The sequence below is a fragment of the Choloepus didactylus genome, chromosome 9 (genome assembly GCF_015220235.1).
Source record: "Choloepus didactylus isolate mChoDid1 chromosome 9, mChoDid1.pri, whole genome shotgun sequence".
NCBI lineage: Eukaryota > Metazoa > Chordata > Mammalia > Pilosa > Megalonychidae > Choloepus > Choloepus didactylus.
Window position 1 is genome coordinate 87,337,657 of NC_051315.1, and position 12,962 is coordinate 87,350,618.

General features: G+C 36.1%; 1 protein-coding gene across 5 annotated transcripts in view; it reads right to left on the reverse strand.

The window, feature by feature from the left end:
• Window positions 1-3,367: 3,367 nt before the first annotated feature.
• HECW2 (HECT, C2 and WW domain containing E3 ubiquitin protein ligase 2) overlaps window positions 3,368-12,962 on the reverse strand; it is a 377,612-nt gene continuing 368,017 nt past the window's right edge. For all 5 annotated transcript variants that reach the window (XM_037848573.1, XM_037848571.1, XM_037848572.1 and 2 more), the window contains one exon: window positions 3,368-6,758. In XM_037848573.1, coding sequence (XP_037704501.1) covers window positions 6,647-6,758 — 112 coding nt within the window. In that variant the 3' untranslated portion in view covers window positions 3,368-6,646. The remainder of the gene's footprint in view (window positions 6,759-12,962) is intronic.

Consider the following 12,962-nt stretch of genomic DNA (forward strand, 5'->3'; position numbering starts at 1 on the left):
CACCATTAATTGATGACCTATCAAACAGTAAATATTCTTCCAGGGATCATCAAATAGAATACTAATTAGGAAAACCAGAGATTGAAAACTTCTCGTAGCCACAGTTCTGTGAGACCTTTATCCCCACTTTTATTCTCCCCCCTTTTGAGTTTTTTCCTCCCCAAATTTATGACAGAAAGTCAATTATTTTTTAAAGAAGATTTATTTTGGATTAAGTGGTTTCATGATGCAACATGGTCTTAAACAAAAATAGAAATCAGTATGAAAATAAAACAAATTGTACACATTAAAATATCTTTCCCTTAAAGCATTTCAGAATCATAAAAAAATACAACACAAGAATCAGGGGTTCAGATGAGGGTAAGAATACAGACTTCCCAGAAAGCAAACAATAGTCCACATTTCAGAGTTCCAGGCTCCATAAAATATTGCCAGTGAACCATTTCTAAGTTGCCAACAACCTATCCTATTTGCTTTGAAATAAACAAAAAAGATGAAATTTAAATTAAGGTGAAGTGAGAGCTGTATAATCTTAATGCTCATAGCAATATCTCCCATTATTATTTTCTATTAAAAGTCACATTGAATAAATATGAAGTTTAAATCGACAAGGAAACATTGCAATTAACTGTGATATATGGTATAGTGGATACAATGGGTGGGGTTGATGTAGAAATGGAAAGGCTTAAAAAAATACACTACCTGTGCTCTACTTAAATCTTAGAAATAAATATGTTTTTTGTACAGCGCCTTAATATTAAAAAGAAAGTGTTATTATAAAATTAGATTAATACTTTCAGTAAGAGGCAAGAGAGATGCATGTATTTTTATTCATTTGTTTTGGAATGCCTGCATCCCTATTATAAAAACATGTGATCTTATGCACTTTCCAGCATATTAACAGCCCCAAATTTTATTTATCATATCATATAAAGAAAAATAGGTTGTAACTATATAGTTTAGAGTCTTAGGGTCCTAAAAGAACATTCAGTTCTGTAGGTTTCCTGGTTAATCCTTCCAAGGTTATTTCTTGAACATCATCTGTCCTTTTTTTACAGAAGGTAATGTGCAACCAGAAGTTTACTGATGGCTTCTTACCTGCATCAGGAATAGCTGATTCAGTTTGAATCATACTACACACCTATCATTACTCCTTAGGGTTGTAGTATCTTAAAAGAAAGGTGGATAGAAAGCTATCACCTGCCCAAGGCCACTAGATGTAAAAAAACTCATGTATATAAATTTAGTTATCACATGTTCCCCAGAAACCATCCAACTAGCCATCTTAGTCTGCTGAATTGTCCTATCATGAAAGCCAAATAAACTACCATGCAGATTAAATCTAAGCAAATGCTTTTTCAGTCTTGATTAACTTCCTGAATTGGAAACACTATTAGGTCTCCATTTGCAATCCGATAACCTAACTCTTAGTTTTTACTTTCTAGAGAAATAGGAAACATTTAAGCTACCATTAGAAACCATGAAAATGTCTCAAAACCTATTCTATCGTCAAAGATGCCAGCTACAATCAAATAAAGCGTAATAAATATGTCAAGCACCACCTTTTCTTTTATTTAATATACAAGGCTCAATAATAGCAACAATAATTCTTAATTTTAAAAGAATCCATGACATAATTTAATGCTAAACTGTTGAATCTACAGATTAAGCTATGGTTAACTTTAATACTTTTGGGCTAAATTCTTGCAATACAGGCAATGCTAATCAACCTACTGAAGTTATAAAATGAGGGTATTTTCTGACCAGGTAGATTATCAAGCAATGCCCTCATCAGGCAGCACAGCATTCTTTTTCTCAAATTCAGAAACTAAATTGAAGAATATGTCCCCACCCCAACCAGCAATCCCTAAAATGATCCTTTTGCCCTTTCTCAAGCTTTCCCTCTGCTCTCATCCTGTCTTAACCATTTCTTCATTCCTTTTGGCCCAGAGGTGCTATGATGGGGCAGCACACACAAACTCATTATATCCTTTGTGCCAATTCCTTGGAATGCAGCTACCACTCCTGAATCTTGCTGTTGGTCAATAATTAGTATCACATTCTTGGGGGTGGCACAACTGACAGCTCCTCTTCTCCATTTTTTATTTTTATCGCCCTTCCTGTGGGCAGCAGTTGGCCTTAAGTTATAATTAAAAAAGCTTTAATGTCTCTGGCATTCCTTTGCTTTCACTCTAGGCAAACATATTTATCTGGAAAGCGCAATCAAACTAGGAGGGGAATAGTTTTTGGAAAATTAGAATCTAATTAGAAATGACATTCTCATTAATTTAAACTCAAATCTCACAGAAGTAAGATGGTTAAAGGGCCAGAGTGTTGTCACTCATCAACTAAATCAGAATTCACAAGAGAAACGAGGGGGGACTGAAACTCAGTTTGGAGATAAGGCCACATTCTTCATATGCATGTTTTTGATTAAGCAGGGTTACAGACACCATTTAATGATACCATAGAATCATTTCACCTGCCCCTGGAATTTCCTGAGTAGGACTGACTTGAACAGACTGTTAGAATTTTCATTATAAGATGTTTGCCTTGTTAGAAGCGGTCAAGTCGTAAATAAAATTTATGCAGAAAGACAGAAAAAATCGTTTGGATGAGTATGAGGACAGAGAGGAAAAGAGTGATTCCTTGTCCACATCACAGGATACTCAGCTATTGGGTCTTTGTGCATCCATCCTTATCACAATTTGAGAAACAAAATAGAGGCTTCCGACTAAAGTGCTACTTTTTTCATTATCTTGCTCAAGTAATAATTGAGAAAACTAAAGAACTGTACTATATAAATTCAACAATTAGCAATCAAAGTTGCCTTGTGTTTTTAATTTCTCATAACAAGTAATAAAATGCAAATATTAAGTCTTTCTTCCTGGACTTTACAGAAGGTCTCATATTTTAAGTGTATGTGTTTAAAAAAGTAAGAGTTTAACTGGGTAAACAAAACATCTTGCAAAACTCACTGTAAGAGGATATATTTGTAGAAACACTGGTCTTCACATTTCCAGAGATGAAACACAGAACTGTGACCATAAAGTGCTGAAAGTCATCCCACAAGCCATCCCTGAAAATCAGTCTCAATCCAGATGGGACTGGATATCTTCTACCCCATGGGTATGTGACTACTGACAGAGATGATGCAGTTAAACACACTTTGACACTCTAAAGCACTATACAAACATATTCCACCATTACTGTTATTCATTTGAATGCATATATATACATGTATATATATATATTTACTAATTCTGATTGTTTTGCAGGTGAAACGGTTTCCTTCATTTATTACTCAATTTCTATAAATTATAAACACAAATATGCTAGAAAATGGTGACTGTGATTTTTTTTTTTATTAACCCAAGATCCATTCATTTTGAGAACAAGAAAAATGTTTTGATCCCAGAGGTGTGTTTGGCTCAGGGACTGGGGATTTTCACACTGAAAATTAGAAGTCCATTGTAGTACAGATGAATCAGAGGGGACACTACTGGACTTAACTTTGGCATTTCTTTGGTAATTTGAAGACACTTGAGTTGCTCCTTCACAGTTCAGCTCTCCCCTGCACGGTTTAAATCCTCTGTGTGTACATGCAGCCTGGGCTTCAACACTTGACTGGCACTGACACACTATTAAATGCCATTAGTTACTGATGGAAACAGAATTTATGTGATATTTTTATCCAGTCTATGATATTTTTTTCTGATAATTTATCTCCAGTCTATGAAGCCTTCATTGAATGTCCAAGAGGGAATAAGCCGTGTTCTCCTCATTCCTTTACTGCAGAAATTGCCAGTTTTATTAAAAATACTTTTTTTAAAACTTGGATATCTACTATACTGTGTCTCAAGGGCAGATTTTTGCATCTGGTATCTCCATCATCAAACAAAGTAACTGGCACAGAGTAAATGCCAATAGTATACCTTTTCTCTCATATGACATTCAGTGTACATATACCACATATCATGACTGTCTTTTATGGTATAAGAAGCATGACTTATGAATTTCCTAAAGAAAACAAGACCATAAAATCAAGTTATCTAGGCTCACAGGCCAGAAGAAAATATTTATGCATATATCTAATTGTAGAGTATATTAGTCTAATTTATTCTGTGGAAACACTATTTAATATTTTTCTATAGTTACTGTTTGGCTGCTTTTTTGTTTCACTAATGAAGAATAACAGTTGAGTTATCATGGTGTTCTGATATGCTAAGCAAACCTTTGATAATTCCCAATTCTTAGAATGGTATCAGCTAGATGATTACACTAACAATGGCTACACAAGTTAAGAGAACTGTTATTTGGGAAGAAGTTGGATTTCTTAACAAAGAAATATATTTGTTAGAAATAATTAAAGAGATTACTTTATTTTGAGTCTCTTTTACCTAACAATATGGAATACGGTAACAAAGTATCACAAACCAAAATGAAAGCTAACATGGTCTAGGAATGAATTTATGAAAGAGACACAACCTTAGAGAACACCAGCTCTGAAACATCTTATATACCATCAAAAATATGTTTTTTTTAAAAAAAGAACATTATACTATGTTTTCTTATAATGAAAAATATATAAGCAAGTAAAAATCTGCAAAAATTAAATATATACTTATATTCATGATCAGTAAGTAACATTCCAGTTAAAATTTTTTCTTCTTCGCTTTTTTTTCTGGTCCAATTATGGTGTACAGCTCTTCCCTTCTTATTTCCAGGTTTCTTTATCCTTTTTCATCAGAACATTTTCTCTGCACTGCGGTACCTGCCTTCAGCGCAGGAATGTAACAGGAATAAAATTCCTCTTGAGGGTCACGTCAGTAATCACAGTTTAACTGGGTCCACCTGGAGAGCAGTCAGTTTTTACAAATAACCTCTGAAAACCATGCATACGACCCCTATACAGTGAGACTGCCAATATCCTCTAACAGGAATTCCATGACTACTTTTAAAGATAGTTCTCAAAGAAATGTTCAAACAATGCCTGTAATACCATAGGCTGACAAACCAAATGTTAATCCAATGCTTTTATTACCCACAATTTAACTTCACTCCATTGAATGTCTGATTAGTTCTGGCCATAAGTCAAGAAATAAACAGTGATATGGAGTATTCCCAGAAGCAATTAAAACGAAGGACGCCCTCCAGAAAAATTAAGCAGAAAGAAAATTAGTGATGCCATGCAGTTTCTGAGATGTCATAGAAAACTGTTTCTTGTTTTTGATAAGAAAATTATGCATCAGTGAAAATGCAGGCTTAGAAATACAGTACTGAGGGTTTCAATTTGTGATGTCTTCACTGATGGGGGAAAATGGAATTCTTACTACTAAAGAGAGCTGATCTCTTCGGTGTTGCTGACAGCTCTCTAACTGAGCTTAGTGTTTAATGTTGCTGTATAAATAAAAAGCAGTGGGGGAAATACGAAATATCTGTATTAAATGCCATCCTTTAAAGTATTTGATGGATGGAAGAAAGTCTAATGCATTTTAAATAAATGCATATTATACTATCACATATAGTGAGTCTTAAAAAATTATTACTTGTATGCACAGTCCTTGTAGTGGTAGACAAGACATGGCACTGTGAAGGAAGTTTGATTTAGAAGCTGTTTTCTATTATGCTTGTCAAGTGATGGAGTTGCTGTTAGTCATATCGTAATGGCCCTTCAACTTTGGTACAGTCAGTGCAAAATATTTCGGGGAATTTTTTTTTTTTTTTACCTTTACAAAAATAAAAGGCCCTTTTGTTCCCTTGAGAGTGCTTTAAAGGATACACACTAGCAAGATGCCCGAGTAAGCATGGACCATGAAAATGGAATGGCTGACACATACAGTATGATAGGTAGGTTCTTATATACAGATTAAAGAACAGAAATATAATGAACCTATAAAAAATAAACAGAACTTACTGTACTTTTTCCTTATATGCTGTGATTAATTGCTAGTTATTTTACAACTGTTTTCATGCATTATAAAGCATAAAATCTGTCATTAGTAATTCATTGTATAACAGTTTGTCTTTAGCCATAATTACACACATACACTTGCATATACATTGTCACAGACCACCTTATTGCAAATCTTTAAAGTTACCTCATATTGACTTGATTTCATTTTCCCCTGTGTCCCATGAAAGCTGAAACCTATGGTGCACATCATGCAAGCACTCACAAGCAAGAAAGAAATATTCTGCTGTAACGGGGCTTAAATGAATGTACTTCAGGAAATATATTTGTTTTTATATACTATTTAACTTGCACTTTAATTTGGAGACTGGCCAAGTGCTGCCAGTTTGGCTTGAACCTTTTAAGATTCTCCTGAATCCCTAAAAATTACCATGGAGCTGATCATGTACACGCTCATCTTTGTCTTGGGATACAACAAATGGAAAAAGTTTGGCAGTTGAGAAGAACTATTGATTGAAAGACTGTTGGGTTGTGTCCTGGGCATCAAGCTCACCCAAATCCTTCCAAGAGGACTAATCACCATTATCTAGTTCCCAAAAGCAACAGAGCACTTGTTCCTGGAAAATAACAGCACTCAACTTTACTTGTGAAACTTCCAGTTTTCAGTCATTCTTCCTGAGGGCAGCTTCTGAAATTGCCTGTCCATAAGGAGCTGAGCATTGTGCTGCCAGGTCACTCAAGTCCAAAGGTACTTGTCTCTTCAACTGCTGTCAAGAGTTTTTCATAAAGCATGGAGAAGGATGGATATGGGGGGAGATCCAGACGGTTAAAACAAGTATGAGCTCTGTAAACAGAACAAAGCAGTAAATAGTTAGAACGCTTTGAATGAAATGAAAATGTTTATTTTATGTGTTGTATTGATTTGTTGCCAATTTTTAACAAATTTGCCAAAATGTCAGAATTAAATTTCTCTAAGGGAAATGGGATACTTAAATATTTTCTTTACATTTACACAACCATTTAAAATCCGTATTACACATACATTACTATTTGTTTAGTAGTCTAAGAATTACTAAGACAAGTTTGGTTTTCTGTTTCTCGTTTGTCGTTGGATATATAGCTTTTAAAGGCACAAATATAAGCCCTTGCAAAGTAGCTCATTTTCTCAGTTGGCATGTGCCTGGATTCTCTCAACTGATCTAGTTTTGTATTTTTTGTTTTGTTGTTCAGGAAAGAGCACTGAGTACCTCTGAAGATCTGCCTTATAGCTTAGCATCTTGGGAAATTCCCTGGATTTTACTGTTGAAGTCAGTGAACCACTGTTACTTCTTTGAATCCTGTGCTATAATCTGTTTTCTCTCAATTCACAATGCAAAATAATGGCCATTTAAATCATTACATTAAGTATTTGCTTTCAGAAATAACTCCCCTTTTGCCAGGATAGGAAAAAAATATGCTTTCCTGTTATTTGCACCTGAATCACAATAAAAAAATAGACAGTCTCCAAATAGCACATCTTATCGAGGACCAAATCTGCACTTGTGACATGAATAGGAAGCGTTCTATTCTGAATGTACAACAGCTCATTTGTGGGAGCTAAACAATTTTTTTTTCCAAAAAAAAGCTCCTGAATTGTTATGGAATTGCAGAAGCAATGATTATTAATAGGCTATTTCTACAAACTCACATGTTTAAGTTTTTATTCTTATAAATCACTTTTATACTTGTAAAATAAATGTAATTATATCCCTGGAGGCAGTGTGGAAAGATCACACATTTGGGGTTCAGCAGACTTGGGTTTGAATTCCATCTCTACTGGCTGTGATTTGGGATGAGTTACTCAAACTCTCTGAGTCTCAATTTTCTTATTGGTAAAATGGGAATAATATACCTTGTCATAGAAGGATGTGAGGATTAAATATAATAACAGAAACATGCTTAATACAATGCCTGACTCATACTATTTGACCAAGTAATAATAAGTGTATTGTTAGCTACATTTCATTACCATCAAAAAGATTTACTCTAATTGCTTTAAACAAGTTGCCAAAAGATAATAAGGCATTTTCACTGATGCACATTTTTTTTAATCAAAATCAAGAAATGATTTTCTATGACATCTCAGAAACTTCATGGCATCACTAATTTCCTTTCTGCTTAATTTTACTGGAGGGTGTTCTTCATTTTAACTGCTTCTGGGATTACTCCATATCATTATAGAAGCAGGAACACAAAGGAGGTCTCTTACATTATTGTAAGAATACCAGATTCAGGACATTGAGATAGTACTGACTCAGTTATTACAAACTCTGGGACATATTAAGAAAACCATCTAATTATTCTTTACAAACACTTTTTGAGACAATAAACTTATTTCAGAATTGCACTTAATATAATGATTATTATACATTCCTTACACTGGAAGCTAAACTTAGAATTCAAAGAAAGGTTTTACTGTTTAAAAAAAAATTAACTAGCATACTAAAATAGACCCCCAAGAATGGTATGCCATCTATCTTGTGTGAAATACTGGTATAAAAATATATAATGAAGATTGTTATGCCTGTTCTAGGGGGAAGGGAGGAAGAAGCAGAGAAGTGAACTGTTCTATTTGCCAGACACATACCATTCATTAACCTATTAGACTAAAAGATGGGACCTCATTATTAATTTTTAATTTCCATTTTGTTGTTACCAACAGAGTTAAGCATCTTTCCCCAAGTCTGCTAGCTCATTACATTTCCTGTTTTTTGAATTACCTGCTCATCTCCTTGTCTATTTACCTTTTAAAGCTTTGGGGTTTCTGACTGATTTGTAAAAATGCTACAAAATAAAGAGATCAACTATTTTTTAATCTCCTGCTAATGTCTACAAGTCTGTTTACTTTTTATTTGGTTATGCATTTTATTCACAGAGTAATACTAATCTGGTCACGTGTTTTCCTTTTCTGACAGATTGTCTTTCTCTCTTCATTGTGTTGCTATGATAACAAACACATTGAAACGATGATTGCCACTGTATGCACTTAATAAAAGGTTTCTGTTGCTAATTTTTTTTTTTTTTTTAACTTTTGTGGAGCCTCTGGTATCACAGAATATGATAGTTCAACTTCAGGGACAATTTTCTTAAAGGAGTAACTTGTTTTATATCATTGTAATCCTGAATCGCTAAGTGTGAATTCATTTTTGTGAAATGAATCATATTGAGTGAACTAGGAAAGCTCACTATTAAAAGGAAGGAATTCAGGATAACTCTCTAGGTAAGCAATAATCACGAATTAATGTTTTTTTTGGCTTGGGACAGGACACAGCTGTAGCTGTCATACATCTAGCATACCCTATTTAAGCTGGTCTCATCTACCTTTTTTTTTTTTTTCCTGCCAGGCCCTTTACATTTACTAATTTATTTTTTTTTAAACTTTATCAAAAAATTAAAAAACAATGAAAAAAAACACAACTGGTCCCTTCTATCTTGACAACCAAATACTTTTTCTGTACCTGAAGATTAATTTTAGATAGTTAAGGATGAACAAAAAGGTCATATACATGGGAATGAGGAAAAACGCCACATACACATAAATGGTAATGTTTGAAGTCCCCAATTTACTTCTAGCATCTAGAGGTCAGAACCTCAGAGCACTCTCTTTGTTACTGGCGTTGAAGAAGCGAGCTGCCATGAATTCTATAGCATCAAGGAATGAGTTCTGCCAACAACCTGAGGGAGCTTGGAAGCGGCTCCTTCCTAGTTGAACCTCCTGATGAGAACACAGTCCATCCCACACCTTGATTTCAGCTTGTGAATCCCTGAGCAGCTAAGTTGTGCCTGGGCTCCTGAGCCATGGAAGTGAAAATAGTAAATGTATGTTGTTTTAAGCCCCTGAGTTTGTGGTTATTTGTTATTTAGCAACAGAAAACTAATGCAGGTCTTAAAACCTGTAATCTTAAAGCTGTCTAAGAAAAGGTGGAAAATGTGACGACAAGTATGATAGAGTAGAACCGCTCTCAAGGGTGGGTGGTGGGGCAAAGCTGGGAGTGAATAGCTGCCTTTTTATTCTCCCCCATTTCTGAGCAGAGAAACAGAAACTCTGCATGTTTCTCTGCAGCCTCTGCAGTATCTTTGCAGATAAGGTAGGATGTTTTCCAATAAATCCACAAGCCTAGGTATTCTTTTCCCTAAAGATACAGTTCTCAACACAGCAAGGGAAGGACTGGACAATCTTTTTTGATCCTCTTTAGTCATAAAATCTAATTACCATTACTGATCCATAATCGAAGACAATCACTGCTTCCTAAATTACATCTGGTTCCATAACAGATGGTTAACATAACAGAACAGTACTTTCTTTCTGAAAAAACTGAATAGCTCCTCTGGAAAATGTTTCCTGAGGATGGAGAAAGCATATATATGTGGAGGGGAAAACTGCAGAAAACTTCAGCGGTTTTCCCAGGGTTAAAGCTGAGTCATTGGCCAAACCAAGAAAAGGACCTTGACCTTGGGCCTCCTAGGGGGAAGTCCAACATTAAACCGAAAGCAGGCAAAGCTCATTTGCTCTATTCTTCTATTTCTGCAAGCATGAGTGCTAATTTCAACCCATCCCTGACTGTGAAGTGCTTGTCCTCAACATCCTACCAGATTACATACATCTTGACGATAGGGATTAGGAAAATGGAGCTTTAAAATTTTTTTGAATGAATGGCTCTATCACAATATGCAGTAGCTCTAGGAAAAAGTGGTCCAGGTTGGGTCAGTTCAGGAAACCCTGGGAGATTCCAGGGGATTTTAGATGATCATACTCTCGTTCAATCGTGGCCTTACCAGAAAGCAGACACTCAAAGGGGTACTTTGGGGTGTATCAGAATCACCCAAGGAGATTGTTTACAATGGGGCTTTTTTACAATGGATATTACTGGCTGCACCCCCAGAGCTACTAGTGCAGACGGTTTGGGTTGGGCCTGATCGGCATTTGGACAATCACTCAAGTGACTCTGTTTCAGGTGGTCTCCACCACTGGAAAGACATCAAGTAGATGAGGAATAAGATATCTACACTGGATATCTGCACCAGTGTTTTGTGAGTTTGCAAAATTTTGAAACTCCTTATAAACAAGACAGCATTGCTAATAAGGAAATTGAGGAACAGTGTGGTTAAATAAATTGCCCAATATTTACCATCAACTTGCTGTATGAGCCAAGAACAGGAAAAAAGAAAAAAAAAGCAAAACAAAACACAATTCTCTGAGGCCTTTCACACCCCCCTCCCCCGCCCCATTCCAAGTCCTAAGAAAACTCTAGCAGAAAATAACAGGAGGGCCCTTGGTCTGTGTTTATGTTGGCAGCAAAAGTGCATCCAGCTATTCAGTCTCAATAAAAGAACATTCTTCAAATCTTTCAAAGCCAGCCACACTAAAGCTATAATGAGTTTGCCTCATTTTAATCTATGCAGCCAGAACCATTCAAGAGGGCAGGTCTGAAATATCGTGCCGGCATCAATAAAAAAGATTTAAAAAGCCTCCATACATCTGCTCTGATTTAACAGCTCTCTTGCTGTTTTCTTGATTCTTCAAATGTTAACCAAGAGGTCACCTAGGCTTACTTTTTCTTGTTTCCTATAGAAGGGCAAGTCAATTATCTCAATTCAGTAAGCCATATGTATCAAAATTACATGTAACTGTTCATAGATGACTCACTGATTGATGTGTATGTGTGTGTGTGTGTATATGAATGTACTTATCTATTCATTTATTCCCCATTTTCCTAGAAATGATTTTTGGTTGCTTATAAGACCCAAAGAATAAGACAAAAAACTACAATCAGGATAAGAAAAAAAGAGAGAGAAGGAAAAAACTATGGGCCTCACTTTATCTAGCAGATGTATTTTTAGAAATAAAATGTCTTCCAAACTAATAAAATCATTTTTCACTTGCAGTATAATGTAGAAAATGTTTTGTCAACAACTGTCATTTTTAATTTGCAGTGGTGCCTAACTCTTCTGATTTCCATTTCCTTACTCCTATATTCCTACCTCCTCACCAAGTAATTAATAAATCAACAAACACTTTAGAGCACTCTGGAGAAGTCCTAAGGAATCTTGGAACATTTCACTTTTTCCTGTCAAGATTTCTTTGGAAATGAAATTAGGTAAATGACCCAATTTACCTGCCAAATCCAAATTTTTCATATCTTAAAGTGTGCCAGCAGGCTTGCCCCGCAAGAAGATCAGGTGCCTGCAGTTCTAACAAGTCAGCCAGGCTGGAGGCAGGAGCAAGGCTGGCCTGTAGCTGGACCATGTATAAACCCAGCTTCCTTTGGGTCTACATGGCTTCTGGTGCTTCCTCTCGCTCCTTTCCTTCTCCTCTGGCTCGCCAGAGACTCCTAATTTATGGCCCAGAGCTGGGTTCAGGTAGTACCGGACCCATTCACTTGGCACCTCTTTTATTATTTTCTTCCCCTACAGATCTCATATTGTGAAAGCTTGTTCTCACACAAACTGCCTTGATGAATAAAAATTGTTTTTTCAATTTGTATTACATTCTACATCTTCCCTCATTCACTGAACAAATACTTATTGAACACACACTGCACACTGAGCTTTCCCCTGGTATATGGAGACGAAAAGTCTGGTGTCTGCCCTCAAGGAGCTTACACTCTAGCAGCAAAATACACAGGCAAATGGGACCTCCACAGAGGTCTTGGGCACTCTACCTGGTTTGGGGCAAGTGAGCGCTGAAATCCAGCCCACATTTGGCTCTGCTTGCCAAACTATGAGACCTAGCCCAGGGCTGCATTGCCCCAGAATTCTATGAGACACCTTTGTGTACTTAAGTCGAAAGACACTACAGGCTATTAGTGGCCCAACACCCAAGTAATTGTAATACAATGAGTTACAAGTCTGCTCGGGCAGAGTGTGGGATGGCTTTATAGAGGACTGTATTTGTGCCAAGGCTTGAGGTTTGTGTAGGTGTGTGGGACTTTTCTTTCTGGATCAACAACAGGGAGGAGGTTCCCAGGGGACTGCCCGGAAGTGTGAGGGAGCATTGCATCAGCAGGAA